The following is a 16751-nucleotide window of genomic DNA, read 5'->3' as shown; positions in this document are numbered from 1 at the left end:
GCCCCAGAAAATGGATTCAATCCTCTGTGACAGCCTGTGCGGGGAGAATCTGAAAAAGAATTGACTCATATGTGTATGTGTGGCCGATTCACTCTGCTGTACACCCAAAACTAACACAACATGTTAATTTCAGGTGTGCAGCCATCCAATAACTTTTTTTGTAATTTTAATTTTAATTTTTTAAATTTCTATGTTTATTTTTTAATTTTAATTTTAATGTTTCCTTTATTTTTATTTTTTATTTTTATTAAATTTATTAAATTTTCCTTTTTATTATATTTAATTTATTGTTTATCTTTAATTTAGTGAGTTCACTTTTTTCCTTTACAGCCAGTTTACAGTGTTCTGTCGATTTCCTACTGTACAGCATGGTGACCCAGTCACACACGCGTGTAGACGTTCTTTCTCTGGCATTATCCTCTATCATCCTCCGTCAGAAGCAACTAGATAGTTCCCAATGTGTACGGCAGAATCGCAATGTTTATCCATTCAAAAGGCAATAGTTTGCATCATATTAGTTATTTGTTACTTTTATTTTATTTCTATTTTTTTATTTTTATTTTTATTTTTTAATTTTAATCTTAATTTTTTAATTTTTATTTTTAATTTTTTAAATTTTAATATTATTTTGTCTTCTTTTTAGGGCTGCAGGTGCAGCATATGTCGGAGGTTCCCAGGCTAGGGGTCGAATTGGAACTGTAGCCACCGGCCTACACCACAGCCACAGCAACGTGGGATCTGAGCCACGTCTGCAGCCTACACCACAGCTCATGGCGACGTGGGATCCTTAACCCACTGAGCGATGCCAGGGATCGATGCCAACTGGATACCAGTTGGGTTCATTACCACTGAGCCACTTGGGAACACCAACCCTTCTTTTTTTAAAAAATAAAGTAAGGGAGTTCCTGTCGTGGCTCAGGGGTTAGCAAATACAACTAGGAACCATGAGGTTGCGGGTTCGATCCCTGGCCTCGCTCAGTGGGTTAAAGGATCCCGCGTTGCTGTGGCTCTGGTGTAGGTCTGATTAGAGCCCTAGCCTGGGAACCTCCGTATGCCGTGGTGCAGCCCCAGAAAAGACAAAAATATATATATATATATACACAATAAGGAGTTCCTGTCATGGGAACTCATGGACCACAATGGGAACTCCAAAACTTCTTTTTTAAAAAAATAAACATAGAAGGAGTTTCCACTGTGGCTCAGTGGTAATGAAACTGACTACTATCCATGAGGTTGCGGGTTCGATCCCTGGCCTCACTCAGTGGGTTAAGGATCCCGAGCTGCTGTGGCTGTGGTGTAGGACTGCAGCTGCGGCTCTGATTTGAACCCTAGCCCAGGAACTTCCATGTGCCGCAGGTGCAACCTTAAGAAGAAAAAAAACTGTGTCTTAGTTTCTAAATGTTCAGATTTTCCAGATAGCTATCTCTCTGTTGTTGATGTTTCCTTTAATTCCACGTGGTTGCCCCCACACTTTGATTTTCGATGTGGTAGCATGTGGACTTCCGTCTCGGGGCCGGAGCGCGCTCCCTCTTTGTGCATGAGCCACGTGAGCCAGACAGACGTGCTTCTGCTGGGGTCAGGTGGGACACTCGGGGTCCATCAGCTCATTTCAAATTTAAGAGACCGGCAAGTGCCCCCCAGGAAAGAGAAGTGAAGTGAGGAGGGCGGCGGGGTCCTCAAAGGGAGCGGCCCCCAGGCCCCACCCTGCTTGTCCAGAGCTGCCTCTGAGGGCAGACCCTTTCCCGGAGTCAGGCTGCAAAGCCAGGAGCGGGCGGGGGTAGCAGCTCACGAGCCGCAGAAGGAGGGCCCCCACGCTCCCTCGGACCCGAGCCCCTGGAGGAGGGAAGCCCCAGGCCGTTTCCATGGCGGGTGCAGTTTCAGCACAAAGTCGAGTCACGAGGTTTATCACCCGCAGATCCCAGACGCCAGGGGCAGCGTGGGGCACAGGGTCCTCCGCCCTGGGTCACGGGTGGTGGGACAGAGGTCGCTGACGTCCAGGGGCTCAACTCAGAGTGAGTTTTAAAGGTTCCCGGGAAGAACCAGGTGGCAGCACCCTGAGCCGGGTCCCCGTGTGAATGTCCAGGCACCGGGTGAGGGCGGGCCTGCCCAGGCAGCGGCTCGGAAGGGCTGTGTTCCCATCGGGGTCTCCACCGCTGCCCTGTGGCCCCCGGCCAGCCACTGCGGCCCCGGGCTCCCCTCACTGCTGGTGCCCTGCAGAGCCCCAGAAAATTGCCCTGGGGCTGATGACCCCCTTTCCCTACAGGCCCAGGAGGCCCGGCCCTTCTCTGGGCCCAGGCAGGGCTCCTGGCTCTGCCACCTTCCTGGGGCTGAGAGTGGCCTCATAGCCTCCTGAAAGCCTGGGCCCAGCAGGCCAGGCACTACCCGTTTGTTGTAATGGTCACAGCCCTCTGGGGGAGCCACCCCAGTTCCCCAGCCCCACCAAAGCATCCGCACAGCTGCAGCCTGAGCGGGCACCGCGGCCACGGGTCCACAAGGACCAGCTCTTCTGTGTGTCCACCTGCCCTGGACACGCCTGGGCCGGCTGGCATCCCCAGGGGTCAGCTTAGCTGAGCTGCAGACCGTGAGGCCAGACGGGCACTTGTGGCCCCTGCCCACCCCAGGTGCAGGTCACAGCAGCAGGCTCCAGGGAGGGCCAGGCGGGGTACCTGCCGGGCGGGTCTGGGGGCAGGGGAGCACACAGCAGAGGGACCCACGGCTTGTCAACCCTGCCTCGGGGCCTCCGTGGGGCCTTGGGAGACCCCTTGCCCACCAGGCCTGAGGCTCCCCGCTGAACAAGGGGTTGGCGTGGTCCCTCTGTCAGGGCCCTTGCAGGGTGTGGGCCTGGGGGGCAGCAGGAAAACAGGCCCGCAGTGGCAACAAGGCGTGAGGCGCTCTCTTCTTGCGCAGACAGCGCCCTTCCCCCCTTACCGAGGTGGCGATGACCCAGGGCTGGGGGGCGTTGGCGGTGCAGCGTGTGGAGGGGCCGCTGCTCCTGCCCAGGCCTAACCCCCTTCCCAGGGCACCCCAAGGCAGCGGCCCCACCGCCTCCGGGACCAGGGCCTAGACTGCCCTCTTGGCTGGCCTGGTCCTTGTCTCCTCTGCCCTGGGGGCACCACAGACAGGGGACAGCCCACTGTGGGGTCTGGCAGAAGCCGATGGCCCTCGTCGTCGCAGGGGGTACCCCAGGGTGCCTCGGGAGGCCAGGCTGTGAGCTCAGGCTGTGAGCCAGGAGAGGAAGAAGACAGAGCTGCGGGGAGGGGCTGCCCTGCCTGCCCCCCCACCCCACCCCCCATTTACCAAAGGTGTCACGCGGGGTCTCCCAGACGGGTGACTGGGGACATCAGAGCCTCTCACCAGCAGACCCTGAGTCTGGCTGGTCCCCGCTCTGCCTTGGGACCAGGGAGCAGGCACTGCCTGTCATGCTGGTTTGCAAGGGCAGGGCTTGTGCGAGCGGCCCTGGGGTCTCCACGAGGACCCCTCCCCAGCCTGAAACCAGGTCTGGGGCAGGCAAGGAACACCTGCGGAGCAGCCCCGGGCCTGGTGGGGGCCGTCAGGTGAAAGGCCTGGTTGGGAGAGCCGGGTGGGAGCAGCGCTGCTCCCAGAGCAGAGAAGGGGCGGCGGCGACACCCCCGGTTCAGTGTTCCGTTGTCGCAGCAGACAGCAGACCCCCCCAAAGCCCCATCTGAAAGGTGGAGGTGGGGCAGAACAGCTGGCCTGAGAGAAGCAAGGGAAGGAAACGACCCCCCCAACCCCCCGAGGTCCTGCGCGAGGGGAGCGTGCCTGTATCTTCGCTCGTCCTTTCTCCCGCAAGAGAGAAAACCCGGGGCTGTTCTGCTCAAATCAGGGGGGCTGGGCGCACAGTTGCCCCCTCAGTCATCCCTGGTCACCCTGGAGCCCCCACTTCCCAGCTCTGGACCTGAAAGCAGACTGCAGCCCCCTCCCCGCCACCCTGTCCTGCAGGTCACGCAGCCTGTGCCGGGGGGCTGCCAGGCCTGGGTCCGTGTCAGGTCACAGGCCACGCCCCGAGAGGACAGAGTTCACGGCCCTCATGGCCCAGGAGGGGACGTCACAACAGCTGAGAGCCTGGGGGTGCAGGGCTGGTTCTGAAGCACCCAGGACCCTGTGGGGCCATTCAGCAAGGATGGGCTGCTCCCGTGTTTCCCCAGTAAACCTGCTTTAGGAGGGGACCTGGTGGCTCCCAAACCAGCCTAAACCAGCTGAGCACATAGGAGCAGTGGACCAGGGACAACCAGAAGTCACCAGAGGGGGCGGGGCGGGGCAGGGCCCTGGACCCAGGGTGCTGCTGCGCTGACCTGGTGACAGGAAAGGGTCAGGCCGGTGGCCACGTGAACACACAAGGCACACACGGGGCCGCCTCTGCCAGGGTCCACGGAGCCAGCCAGAGAGAATGCCAGTCAGTCTGGAGGCTCCGCCAGCTCTGCTGGCCGCTTCAGAGCAGCCCAGAAGGACCCAGAAGGTCACTTTTGGTGGTTTTTTTGTAGCAGGCGCCGGCGTGCTGCCCCCGGTCCGTGGACCAGACCCTTCTTTATTTTCCCCAGGGGGCGCACACACGCCCGTGCACACTCACACGTAGATCACGCGTGCAAACACACACGCTTCTGCACACACACACACAGGTGCACATGTGGCTGTAACGGCTCTGAGGCTTCCGAGAGGGGCCGCCTGCCCCTTGCCGGCCCAGCCAGGGCTCCGCACAGGCCGAGAACAGGACTGGGCAGGACAGGGCCGAGGGGTTCGCGAAAGCCAGGTCAGGCACGTGTGCACGATGGCGCGCGTGTCCTGTGCGCAGGGCCTGGTGGCCAGGCCCCGCTCGTGCCCCGGGAAGCGGCCGCACCTGGGCCTTGCACGGCAGAGCCCCAGACCCCTCAGCGTCTACTGAAGCACACCGGCACGGCATTGTTGCCCAAGTTTATTTGGAAAAGCGAAGAGTTGAAAAAAGGCTCAGAAAATAAATATCCGTGGAGAGAAAGTCAGCGTAGGAGGTGGAAGAAGCGAGGAGATTCACCGGGGGGAGGGGACACGCCGGGCGGTGGCAGCGGGCCCGGTGGCCGAGCCCTCTCTGCTCAGCCCGTCCCTGGGCCCAGGACCCTGGGGCCGGAGCGCCGGGTCCTGCGCTGGGAGGGCAGCTGGCACACGGTGTCCTGGCACAGACAGCTCTCGATGTGGGTGTAGGTGTGGCTGAGCGTCCCGCCGTCCGGGCACTGCAGCGTCACCTCCCGCTGGCTGGTGCGATACTCCTTGCAGCAGGAGCACTTGTGGTCCAGGGACTGCGCCTGGGCCGAGTACCTGGGGGGAGGCCGGAGTGAGGGCCGCTGCCGGCTGGGCAGGCGCAGCACCCCCTCCCCACCAGGGCCACCCGCCGCTGGGCCTCACATGGCAAAGGTCCCACAGGACCCGGAGCAGTCGTTCATGGTCACCAGTGCGGTGCAGCCATCGTAGGAAATTTCCCTGACGACGGAGATGGTGGAGCAGGCGACCCGGGTCTCATTGCGAGGGATGCCTGGGGTGGGGGGGAGAGGCTGGGGGTCTCCACCTTCCGGGGCCTCCCTCTCTCCCTCACTGCGTCCTCTCCCGTCCCCTGCACCCCACCCTGGCCGCCCTCAAGCAAGCTGGGCTCGGTCCTGCTTCCTGGGAAGGGATACAGGCTCCCGGGGCACCCAGCATCCAGCTGAGAGGGCCCCGGGGGGAGGGTGTTCCGGGAGCACCATCCTCCCCTGCTCCAAGGGGCCCCGGGTAGAGCCCACCACCAGGCTGCGGCCATGCCCAGGAGCCACCCGCCCACCAGTCTGCACTCACATTTCCTGCAACAGCCGTTGCGCATGAGCGTGACGGAGCCCTGGAGAGAAGGAGAATGAGCTGAGCCCCAGACCCCACTGGTGAGAGACCCCCGCCTCCTGCCACAGCGGTGGGCTTCGGGGCCCGGGCAGGAGCCTCTCAGGGCAGCCACTGCCCTAGCTCGGGGACCCAATCCCTCAGGAACACTGGGGACCCCCACTCCCAACAGAGACGGGCCCGCTCACGGGGAGGCAGGTGCTGGGGTCAAAGTCGGGGCAGGTGATGCTGGAGACGGAGGAGATGAGCTGGTCGTGTGCCTTCACGCAGCTGAAGAAGGTGCAGTTGTCCAGGGAGTCCCTCTTCCTGTCCCCGGGCTGCGGGCAGAGGAGGGTCTGCATGAGGCCAGAGGAGCCCCACCCACAAAGAAAACCAGAGAGGCCAGGCGCTCTGAGCCCTGAGGCCACCGTGCCACGTGCAGTTTCTGGGACAGAGGCCCTGCCTGCAGGCCCAGAGCCACGGGGCTGGTGACACCCAGGAGTGGCCCGGCCGTAGCCCAAAGACCGGTCCACATCCTAACCGCCACACCCTGCAGCGCTGATCTTGCTGGAAAAGGTGTCTCGAGAGGTGCCTGGGTTACAGGGCGGGGCGCGACCCCGCGGCAGGTGTCCTGACAGCCCTGCAAGCCGTGGGGCCGGGGGCCTGGCCCGGCGCTGGGCTGCAGGCCCCGTGCGGTGCGGGATGCACGGGACGCACCTTCAGGACCAGCTTCTGGTTGTCGGGCAAGTTGATGACACACTGGGTCTGCTGGCACTTCTTGCAACACTCCCCCGGGGCGTCCACAAGCTCGAAGCCCTGTGGGACACAGAAGGTTGGCTTTGGAAGAAGGCGGGCTCCGCCGGGAGGCCGGTGGGTGGGCTGGTCTGGGGCCGCTCACGGGGTTGCAGGAGGTGTTGCAGGGCACGTGGGTGCAGGAGATGACGTTGAGCTGCGTGGCGTTGTCCCTGCGGTCCGTGCAGATGCAGTTCTGGCACTTAGACGAGTAGACTGGAGAGCCGGGCTGGGACAACGGGGAAGGAGGGTGAGGCGGGGCCACCAACGCACAGCCCCCGCCCCGCACCGGGCCGCCCCGCCGCGCCCCGCCCCCGCCCCGCCCCCGCCCCGCCGGGCCGGGGCTCACCTGGTACTCGGCCTGGTCGATGACACACACGCCCTTGGGCTCTTGGGAGAAAGAGCAGGGATGAGAGTCCAGTGGACCGCGTGGAGGCGGAGCCCCCAGGACCCCCCACCGTCCCACCTCCCCCCCAGCCCAGGCCCACCGCCCGCCCCGGACCTCCCTCCTCCCTCGCCCCGCCCACCTACCACACGAGTAGCGGGGGCAGCACCGCCCAGGGACCATCTGGCTCTTCACTTGGAAGCCCAGCGGGCACAGCGGGGGCTGCTCCCTGCACAGGCTGGCGTTGCACTCTGAAAACACGGGCAGGCCCATGGTGAGGGTGCCCCGCGCCGGCTGCGTCCTGCAGCCTCCCCAGCACCCACTCCCCTGCGGACGCCAGCCAGGGCCCAGCCTCCAGCCAGCGCGCGGCGGATGCGCCCACTCCCTGCCCCGCGGGCGCCTTACTGCAGGAGGTGACGTTGCAGCAGGTGTCCAAGGGGTCGACCTCCCTGACGGGGTAGGTGCCGTCCTCCCGGCACTCCACGCGCTGCTCCGGGGCACAGGTCTTGGGCCGGCAGGTGATGCCGCTGCCGCCCTCCAGGCAGAGGCAGTGCTTGCAGTCGAACTCAAAGTGCTCCCCAAACTGCAGGGAGGGAGGGGGGCACGATGCCCAGAGTCGGCACCCGCCCACGCGAAAGCCCACGCCCTCCCCGCCTCCAGGCAGCCGAGCCAGGGTCTAGGCGCCGGGGCCCCCCATTCCGGGCCAGGCCGCTAACATCACAACTGAGTCCTGCTCACCAGCCTGTGCCCGCACAGGCCTGGCGCGTGTGGCAGGCGCACCACGTGTGTCTACGGGGGCTACAGGGCTCACCACAGCGGGGAGCCGAAGGACCAACCGGTGTGGAGGAGACACAACAGACCACAGAGGCTGCCGCAGGTGTAGACAGAGCATCCGACGGCCGGTGGTGGAGGCGCCGAGGGGTGGGTGGTCCCCGCTACCTCAGCCTCCCAGGACTGAAGTGACTCATGACTCAGTCCCCCAAGTTCCAGTTCTCATTCCGCCCCCCATTCAGGGTTGGTGGGAGAATGGAGCCCGCACCCGGGGGTCAGCCTACCTCTCTGGGCACGTTGTCAGGCCCCACACAGCCTAGGAGGGAGAGGAAACAGCCCTGTGAGCCCAGCCGTGGTGCGGCAGGAGCTGGGGTACCCCGTGCAGAGGCCACGGGCCGGGCAGCCTACCGCAGAAGTCCACACAGACGTCGAAGCCGGGGGCGTAGTTCATGGTGCCCTCGGGGCAGAAGCAGCCTTCCACCAGGCGCGTGCTGTTCTGCTGGGAGGGGCTGGGGGGTGGGGAGGGCGATGTGAGATGGGTGTGCGTTCCGGCTGGACCCCCAGGCCCGGGTAGGGCTGCCCAGAAGCATGGCCAGAGGGGCCAGCTGCCGCCTGTCACCTCCGCGGGCAACTGACCTGGACTTGCAGGTGGGCTCTTCTGCAGGACCACAGGCCCGGTACTCCCGGTGAGCAGGGCACGTCACCGCTGCAGGAAGGAGGCAGGGATCCAGCCAGAGCCAGGGCGGGGAGCCTGGGCCCCACCTCACCCGCCGCAAGGGACAGTCCTGCCAGCCCCCCCAACTGGACTCTCCCTCCCACATGGGCTGAGGGTGGCCAGGTGGCCAGGGGCCCGGTGCTGCCTGCTTCAGCCCCCCATGCTGTCCCGAGCTGGGAGGCAGGGGCCAGCTGTAAGGCTGTCTTCAGCTGGCCTGGCCACCCCACCCCAGTCTGGTTTCTGGCTGCGCACAGCGCCCGGCAGAGCCCAAAGACACTCCCTGGCCTGCAGGACCAGCCCGGGGCGCAGCAGGAGGGCACTTACGGCAGGCTCCGTGGGTGTGGTTCCGCCAGTCCACGCAGATGCCCTCCTGGGCACAGAGGGCCGCGTAGGTCTGCAGGCTGGCGCACTCCAGGCCCGAGTTGGGCACGAAGCAGCTGTCGAACATGCAGGCCTCGTAGTAGTGCTGGGGAGGTGCCAGGGCGTGGCACTCGGCGAACAAGCTGTGAGGTGGCAGCACGTCACCATCTGGCTGGCGCTCCTTGCCTCTCTCACGCGCCCCTTGCCTGGCACCTCCACCCAGGCTACCCCCAGAGCGTGGCTCAGCCTGGGGCCAGCAGCCCCACGCCAGGGCCGAGGATGGGGCTGGCCTCACGGGAAGGGGGACGGCACCCCGGCCCGAGAGTGAGGCACTGTGCCGTCGTGCTCCCAGAGACGGACGCTCTGAGTCTAAACGGCCACAGGGGCAAAGCTCGCAGGGGGCCTCCCAGCGCCCACTCACCGATCTAGGGCCACTCCGTGATGCCAGCTTTGGGAGCACCCTCTCTGTCTGAGCCCAAATCCGCCTCCCCAGTGCCAGTCCTGAATGCCAGCTCTGCCCCGAGTCAACTGGTCTCCCCCATGCTTCAAGCTCAGCAGACCTCGTCCCCTCCCAGAAGGCAGGAGCAATCTGGGGGGCCTCACGGGGCAGAGGCACACCCGACGAGGCCGTTCAGCCCCTCGGAAATTGGGGAGCCCGAGCCCTGGGCCCCCTCCCCGCCCCACGCTCAGCCCTGCGGCCTCCTCTCTGCAGACCCGGTGGGGGCACAGAGAGCGGAGCCCCCACCCCCGGAGGCTGTGGCTCGGCGGGGGACAGGGTCACCTGTCCTTGATGAGCTCGCAAAGGGGAGACGCGCAGTCCTTCCTCGCGGTGGTGCCGCGGCCCACAGGCGGCGAGGTGGCCGGGCTCCTGGTGGTGAAGCTGATGTGGGGACAGTGAGGCTTGGAGGGGTCATTCACCACCCACTGGTCAGCCGCGACCTCGCAGTCGTCAGTGACCTCCCCGCTGGGCAGCACGCAGTCGTCCGCGGTGGTGTTGGTGCACGTGCCTGTGCGGGCGAGAAGGCCCAGGTGTCCCCACGCCGGGCCCCGCCGCCCAGCAGACCGGCCGAGCCCCTGGCCCTCCCCTTCCCCAGCCAGGTCCCTGGTGGCCAGCTGGCCGGGCCGAGGCACAGACTAGACGACACTCCTGTTGGTTCCCCCGGGGCTGGGGCTGGGGCTGGGGCTGCGAGGCCCAGCCGGCCGGGGGCGCCCACCCGCCCCGGGGAGCAGCGGGGCCGCGGCCTTACCACACTGGCCCTTTGTGTTGTTGCCAAAGAGGCGGTAGGGCAGCCGGACAGAGAAGGAGAGGCCGTTGTAGGAGATGAGGGCACCCAGGTCGGGGATGTCCACCACGTAGTTGATGCCGGACTCGTACACCTGCAGCCCGTACTTCTTGTAGGGCAGCGCCACCACCTGTCTGTTGACCTGCACCTGCGGCCGAGACACCTGGGGTCAGGGAAGGCCAGCGGGGCACAGGCTGGGGGCCCCGGCTGGAGGCGCGCGTGTCTGGTGGCGGGGTGGTGCGCTGCACCTCTGGGAACCCCTGCGTCACCCCGCCATCCGCACGCCACGTGCAAGGCGGGGGGGGGGGTGTCTGCCCTCCCCTCCCCCTCTCCCTCCTCCTTTTCCGCCTCGCCGGGCCGGAGCCTCGTCCTGACCAATCCCAGGGGCAAGGCGGCAAGGACGCCGTCCTCAGAGTCCCCCGGGAGAGCGGGTAGGGCTCCCCAGGCCAAGGGAACCACCAGCTCCACACGGCGGGTACAGATCCCCGCCCGCTCGCCCCTGTCCCGGGGAAGGGCTTCTGCCAGAGACCTGTGCCCAGGGTGGAGGGCAGGGGCCTGGGTGCGGGAGGCCAAGGGGTCCCCGAACGGCCTGTGAGAAGAGCTAGGTGTGCCCACCGAGCCTGCCCTGCCCACCCCAAGCCTGGCTCTGGGGGAAGAGGCCCAGCCCCCGTCAAGTGGGGGCCCACACCAGGATGCCCGCCAGCACACCTGCACCGTCACGGGCATCATGTGCACAGTCTTGAGCAGCACCTCCTGGGTCTCGTGGCGCACGATGAGCGTGCGGGGGCAGGACACCTGGTCATTGACGTCGCAGTGGTAGTTGTCGATGTACACCCCGAAGTTGTCCACGGTGGGGGTGGCCTCCTCCACCAGCACGTAGGTGCAGTTGCCCTGGTAGCTGTAGTACAGCCCATCGAAGGTGACGTAGTGCGGGTCCCCCCAGCCCGTGCAGTAGCCTGCAGAGGGAACCGGGGTGAGCCAGTGCCCAGCCCCGGGCTGGGGGCTCAGACAACATGGGACACCGTCGCGAGCGGGGGACTGGTGGGAAGAGCAAGCAGAACCCGAGGGAGGCCCCCCAAGTCTGGTTCCTGGGGCTCGGGCCCCAAGAGCACCCTCCCCTGTCAGCCTGCAGTGGCCACACCCCGCCGGCCAAGGCCGTCCCCCTCCCTCCCCCTGGCCTGAGATGGGGCATGAGCAGGAGGCATGAGAAATGCCCCCCAACCGTGCCTGGTCCTCTGCGGGTGCACAGCCATCAAAGCCGTCCCGTTCACCCTGGGGCCTGCAGCCCACCCGAACACAAACACAGCGGGGAGAGGGCAGAGAGGCCCCGGCAGAGGCGGCGGGCTTACAGTCGCACTCCCAGTGCCAGCAGCACCCATTGGGGTCCATGACGCGCACGGGCGCGAGGCCGTTGGAGCAGGTGGGCATGGGCGGGGGGTCGCACTTCACCTCCACGAGCTCCACGGTGTTGTTGTACTTGCACGTGGCCATGGTGCAGTTACACAGCCACCAGGTCTCATTCTCCTGGAGGCAGCACAGAGAGCACGAGGTCAGCCGGGACCAGCCTGGCACCCAGGCTCACATCGGAGGTGGTGGGCTACGCTTGGGAGCACCTCAGAGGCCTCCCAGGAGGCTGAAGGCCAAGGGCAACCCCGTCCAGCAGGGCAACCAGCCCCCTACTCTGGCAAGGGGGCGTGGGGGAGAAGGCCAGGGGGGTCCAGCAGACCCTTCGCCCAGGAGGCTGCCTGAAGCCTTGACCCGACTGGAGGTGGTGTGTGGGGTGCAGGGCGCAGGGCCCCCTGGTGACCAGGAGAAAGGCAGGACAGGATGCCAGACATGCCCGGTGCCCAGGGACAAAAGCTGCCCACAGACCTGTCTGGGAGGATCGAAGTCTGGGCACGCAGGGAGAGGCTTGGAGGTGGCCGGCACGCTTGGTGTCGTGGGTGGCTGGGTGGTAGGCGTGGATGGGCACGACCAGTTGAAGAACTCGAGATTGCAGTCCAGTGAGCAGTTCACGTAATAGCAGGTATCTCCGTGGGTGCCATTGTACACCAGCTCACCTGCAGGGGGAGCCTGGGGCTGACGCCATCCATGCGGGGCAGGTCCCCGCAGAGACCACGAAACGGAAGCCCACGTCCCACTCCCCCAACTCGTGGCTGCAGCCACCCATGCCCGGCACCCAGCTTCCCAAGCAGGCTCCCAGGTCAGACTTTCAACTGACCCCTAAGCACTGGTAAAGCAGACCAAGCCCCACCAGCTGGCAGGGCCGAGTCAGAGTGAAAAGCTTGGGTACCTGGGGCATAGTACGTATCATTCAAAGAACAGCAGATGACTATCGAGGAGGAGGCGACAAAGCTAGTGCTTGTGCTGATCCTGGGGGTGCTGATTGGGGGCACCGTGGAGGTCAAGATGCTGGTGGTGGGTGGCGTGGTCGAGGGCTGTCCTGGCGATGTGGGGGCTCCTATGGGGGTTGTTGACACAGTCGTGGGTGTGGGTGTGGAGGGCGAGCCGGTGGTGGATGAAGGGGGCCCAGTCGTGGTCCAGTGGGTGGGGGTGGTCTTCGAGGAGGTAGGACCCGAGGTTGACGAGCCTGTGAGAATGGAGGGCTTGGCTGAGGGCTGAGGGCGTCCACTCACTGTAGATGCCACTGGCAGCCTGGCAGCAAACACATGCAGGTGGCTCGCTTGAGGTGTGGTATGTGGCACAGGAGGCCTCACACCCATTTCGCCAGCTCTCAGTCTCCAGGTGGGGCAGGGTGTGGGCCTCCTGTCCATGGTGTATGTGATGGGGAGGCCAAAGGACACTGATCCATCAAGAAAGGCCAACCAGCTGTCCTCCGAAGCCCCAGTGGGGAGGTGCAGGTGGGTGAGGGCGGACAGATGGAGGGTATTCCGGGCCACATGACTGGCAGCCTCTACACCCCCAGCCACCTCTCCTTGGGATGGCTTTGCCATACTACCCATCACACAGCTACAGCTAAGGGACGGGAACCAGAGGCTTCAGGGCTTGGGGAAAGCATTCTATGAGGACACAAAACAGGCTGATGGTCAGCAGCTCCCTGAACACTCAATGGCAGGGCTCATGAGACAGGAGGGGCACATGAGCCCACCTGGAGCTTCTGGGGACAACTCTCCCTGGGTAGAGCAGGGAGCACCTGCTTCGAGTCCCAGGAACTGCAAAGCTCCCCCTACATGAGACAGAACCGATAGCAACATTGGCTCCGGGCTGCTTGTGTACCTGGAGGGGTGGTGCCAGGCGTGGGTGAAGAGGACGTGGCACCTCCCGTTGTAGTGACCACTGGTTCTGTCGACGTCGGGGTCAGTGGTGTGCTGAATGTCTCCACAATTGTTGACGTGGAGGTGGGGGTTGGAGTTGGAGTCACAGTCGAAGTGGTGGTGGGGCTTGGAGTTGGGGTCCCAGTTGATGTGGTGGTGGGTGTTGGAGTTGGGGTTCCAGTTGAAGTGCTGGTGGGGCTTGGAGTTGGGGTCCCAGTTGATGTGGTGGTAGGTGTCGGAGTTGGGGTTCCAGTTGAAGTGGTGGTGGGTGTTGGGGTTGGGGTCCCAGTTGATGTGGTGGTGGGTGTCGGAGTTGGGGTTCCAGTTGAAGTGGTGGTGGGGCTTGGAGTTGGGGTCCCAGTTGAAGTGGTGGTGGGTGTCGGAGTTGGGGTTCCAGTTGAAGTGGTGGTAGGTGTCGGAGTTGGGGTCCCAGTTGATGTGGTGGTGGGTGTCGGAGTTGGGGTTCCAGTTAAAGTGGTGGTGGGAGTTGGGGTTGGGGTCTCTGTTGAGGTGGTAGTGGGGGATGGGATTGGTGTCTCTGTGGTTGTGGTGGTGGTGGTAGTCTCTGTACTAGTGGGTGTCAGAGTTGGGATTCCAGTTGAAGTGGTGGTGGGGCTTGGGGTTGGGGTTCCAGTTGATGTGGTGGGTGTTGGAGTTGGGGTTCCAGTTGAAGTGGTGGTGGGGCTTGGAGTTGGGGTCCCAGTTGATGTGGTGGTGAGTGTCGGAGTTGGGGTTCCAGTTGAAGTGGTGGTGGGGCTTGGAGTTGGGGTCCCAGTTGATGTGGTGGTGGGTGTCGGAGTTGGGGTTCCAGTTGAAGTGGTGGTGGGTGTTGGAGTTGGGGTCCCAGTTGATGTGGTGGTGGGTGTCGGAGTTGGGGTTCCAGTTGAAGTGGTGGTGGGGCTTGGAGTTGGGGTCCCAGTTGATGTGGTGGTGGGTGTTGGAGTTGGGGTTACAGTTGAAGTGGTGGTAGATGTTGGAGTTGGGGTCCCAGTTGATGTGGTGGTGGGTGTTGGAGTTGGGGTTCCAGTTGATGTGGTGGTAGATGTTGGAGTTGGGGTCACAGTTGATGTGGTGGTGGGTGTCGGAGTTGGGGTTCCAGTTGATGTGGTGGTGGGGCTTGGAGTTGGGGTCCCAGTTGATGTGGTGGTGGGTGTTGGAGTTGGGGTTCCAGTTGAAGTGGTGGTAGATGTCGGAGTTGGGGTCGCAGTTGATGTGGTGGGTGTTGGAGTTGGGGTTCCAGTTGAAGTGGCGGTAGGTGTCGGAGTTGGAGTCCCAGTTGATTTGGTGGGTGTCAGAGTTGGAGTTCCAGTTGAAGTGGTGGTAGGTGTCGGAGTTGGGGTTCCAGTTGAAGTGGTGGTGGGGCTTGGGGTTGGGGTCTCAGTTGATGTGGTGGTAGGTGTCGGAGTTGGGGTTCCAGTTGAAGTGGTGGGTGTCAGAGTTGGGGTTCCAGTTGAAGTGGTGGTAGGTGTTGGAGTTGGGGTCCCAGTTGATGTGGTGGGTGTTGGAGTTGGGGTTCCAGTTGAAGTGGTGGTGGGTGTCGGAGTTGGGGTTCCAGTTGATGTGGTGGTGGGGCTTGGAGTTGGGGTCCCAGTTGATGTGGTGGTGGGTGTCGGAGTTGGGGTTCCAGTTGATGTGGTGGTAGATGTCGGAGTTGGAGTCCCAGTTGATGTGGTGGGTGTTGGAGTTGGGGTTCCAGTTGAAGTGGTGGTGGGGCTTGGAGTTGGGGTCCCAGTTGATGTGGTGGTGGGTGTTGGAGTTGGGGTCCCAGTTGATGTGGTGGTGGGTGTCGGAGTTGGGGTTCCAGTTGATGTGGTGGTAGGTGTCGGAGTTGGGGTCGCAGTTGATGTGGTGGGTGTTGGAGTTGGGGTTCCAGTTGAAGTGGTGGTGGGGCTTGGAGTTGGGGTCCCAGTTGATGTGGTGGTGGGTGTCGGAGTTGGGGTTCCAGTTGATGTGGTGGTAGGTGTCGGAGTTGGAGTCCCAGTTGATGTGGTGGGTGTTGGAGTTGGGGTTCCAGTTGAAGTGGTGGTGGGGCTTGGAGTTGGGGTCCCAGTTGATGTGGTGGTGGGTGTTGGAGTTGGGGTTCCAGTTGAAGTGGTGGTAGGTGTCGGAGTTGGGGTCCAGTTGATGTGGTGGTGGGTGTCGGAGTTGGGGTTCCAGTTGAAGTGGTGGTGGGGCTTGGAGTTGGGGTCCCAGTTGATGTGGTGGTGGGTGTCGGAGTTGGGGTCCCAGTTGATGTGGTGGGTGTTGGAGTTGGGGTTCCAGTTGAAGTGGTGGTGGGGCTTGGGGTTGGGGTCTCAGTTGATGTGGTGGTAGGTGTCGGAGTTGGGGTTCCAGTTGAAGTGGTGGGTGTCGGAGTTGGGGTTCCAGTTGAAGTGGTGGTAGGTGTTGGAGTTGGGGTCCCAGTTGATGTGGTGGGTGTTGGAGTTGGGGTTCCAGTTGAAGTGGTGGTGGGTGTCGGAGTTGGGGTTCCAGTTGAAGTGGTGGTGGGGCTTGGAGTTGGGGTTCCAGTTGAAGTGGTGGTGGGTGTTGGGGTTGGTGTCTCCGTGACGGTGGTCTCTATAGTGGTGGAGGCTGGAGTTGGAGTCCCAGTTGAAGTTCTCGTAGGTGTTGGAGTTAGAGTCACTGTAGTTGTGGGTGTTGAGGATGAAGTCTCTGTTGAGGTAGTGGTAGGACTCGTGGTTGGGGTCTCTGCAGTGGTGGTCGATGATGTGAAGACACAGTAATCTGGAAGATCACAGCAGTAGACGTTGATCTCATAGTTGAGGCAGTAAGATGTGGGACTGGCTCCCACTGGCTTCTGGTCTTGGTTTCTGCACACGAGCCCAACTGAGGTGTTGCACACAACAGTCTGTCCAAGCTCTTGGATGGGAATCCTGGGAAGCATTGCGGCTCTACAGGAGATGTCGTCTGCCCAGCCCAACCCACAGATGTTCTCAAGGGATTCAAAGTCTCCATCTGTCTTGTTAACGTTTGGTTTATCAGAATCCACCCAGCCAGTCCACTTGCACTGAGGCAGACACGGAGTAGGCGGTGTCATTGTGGTGGTCGATACTGGGGGAGGCATGGATGCCGAGGTGGAGGTCGGTGGCAGCGTGGTGGATGTGGTTGTTAGCGGAGTGGAAATGGTGGTTGGTAGAGTGGAGATGGGGGTGGTAGTTGTTGGGGCAGGGGTGGTGGTTGGAGGAATGGAAGTAGTGGTTGGCGGAGTGGTGAAAGTGGTGCTTGGCGGGCTGGGAGTGGGGGTGGTAGTTGTTGGGACAGGGGTGGTGGTGGGCAGAATGGGAGTAGTGGTTGGCGGAGAGGTGGAAGTGGTGCTTAGCGGGGTGGAGATGGGGTGG

General features: G+C 62.9%; 1 protein-coding gene across 1 annotated transcript in view; it reads right to left on the bottom strand.

Moving 5' to 3' along the window:
• Positions 4915–16751, bottom strand: part of MUC2 (mucin 2, oligomeric mucus/gel-forming) — a 30180-nt gene continuing 18343 nt past the window's right edge. The window contains 21 exon segments of the mRNA XM_021082584.1: positions 4915–5307; positions 5395–5521; positions 5818–5857; positions 6042–6170; positions 6550–6648; positions 6731–6853; positions 6974–7014; positions 7156–7260; positions 7415–7592; positions 8065–8096; positions 8189–8289; positions 8417–8486; positions 8820–8998; positions 9637–9862; positions 10103–10286; positions 10847–11094; positions 11488–11662; positions 12011–12198; positions 12432–12728; positions 13376–15530; positions 15533–16749. Of these exon segments, the coding sequence (XP_020938243.1) occupies positions 5085–5307; positions 5395–5521; positions 5818–5857; positions 6042–6170; positions 6550–6648; positions 6731–6853; positions 6974–7014; positions 7156–7260; positions 7415–7592; positions 8065–8096; positions 8189–8289; positions 8417–8486; positions 8820–8998; positions 9637–9862; positions 10103–10286; positions 10847–11094; positions 11488–11662; positions 12011–12198; positions 12432–12728; positions 13376–15530; positions 15533–16749 (6137 nt within the window). The 3' untranslated portion in view covers positions 4915–5084.

Source organism: Sus scrofa, chromosome 2, assembly GCF_000003025.6.
Source record: "Sus scrofa isolate TJ Tabasco breed Duroc chromosome 2, Sscrofa11.1, whole genome shotgun sequence".
Lineage (NCBI taxonomy): Eukaryota > Metazoa > Chordata > Mammalia > Artiodactyla > Suidae > Sus > Sus scrofa.
Note: the sequence above shows the minus strand (reverse complement) of the source record. Positions and strands in the feature narration are given on the sequence as shown.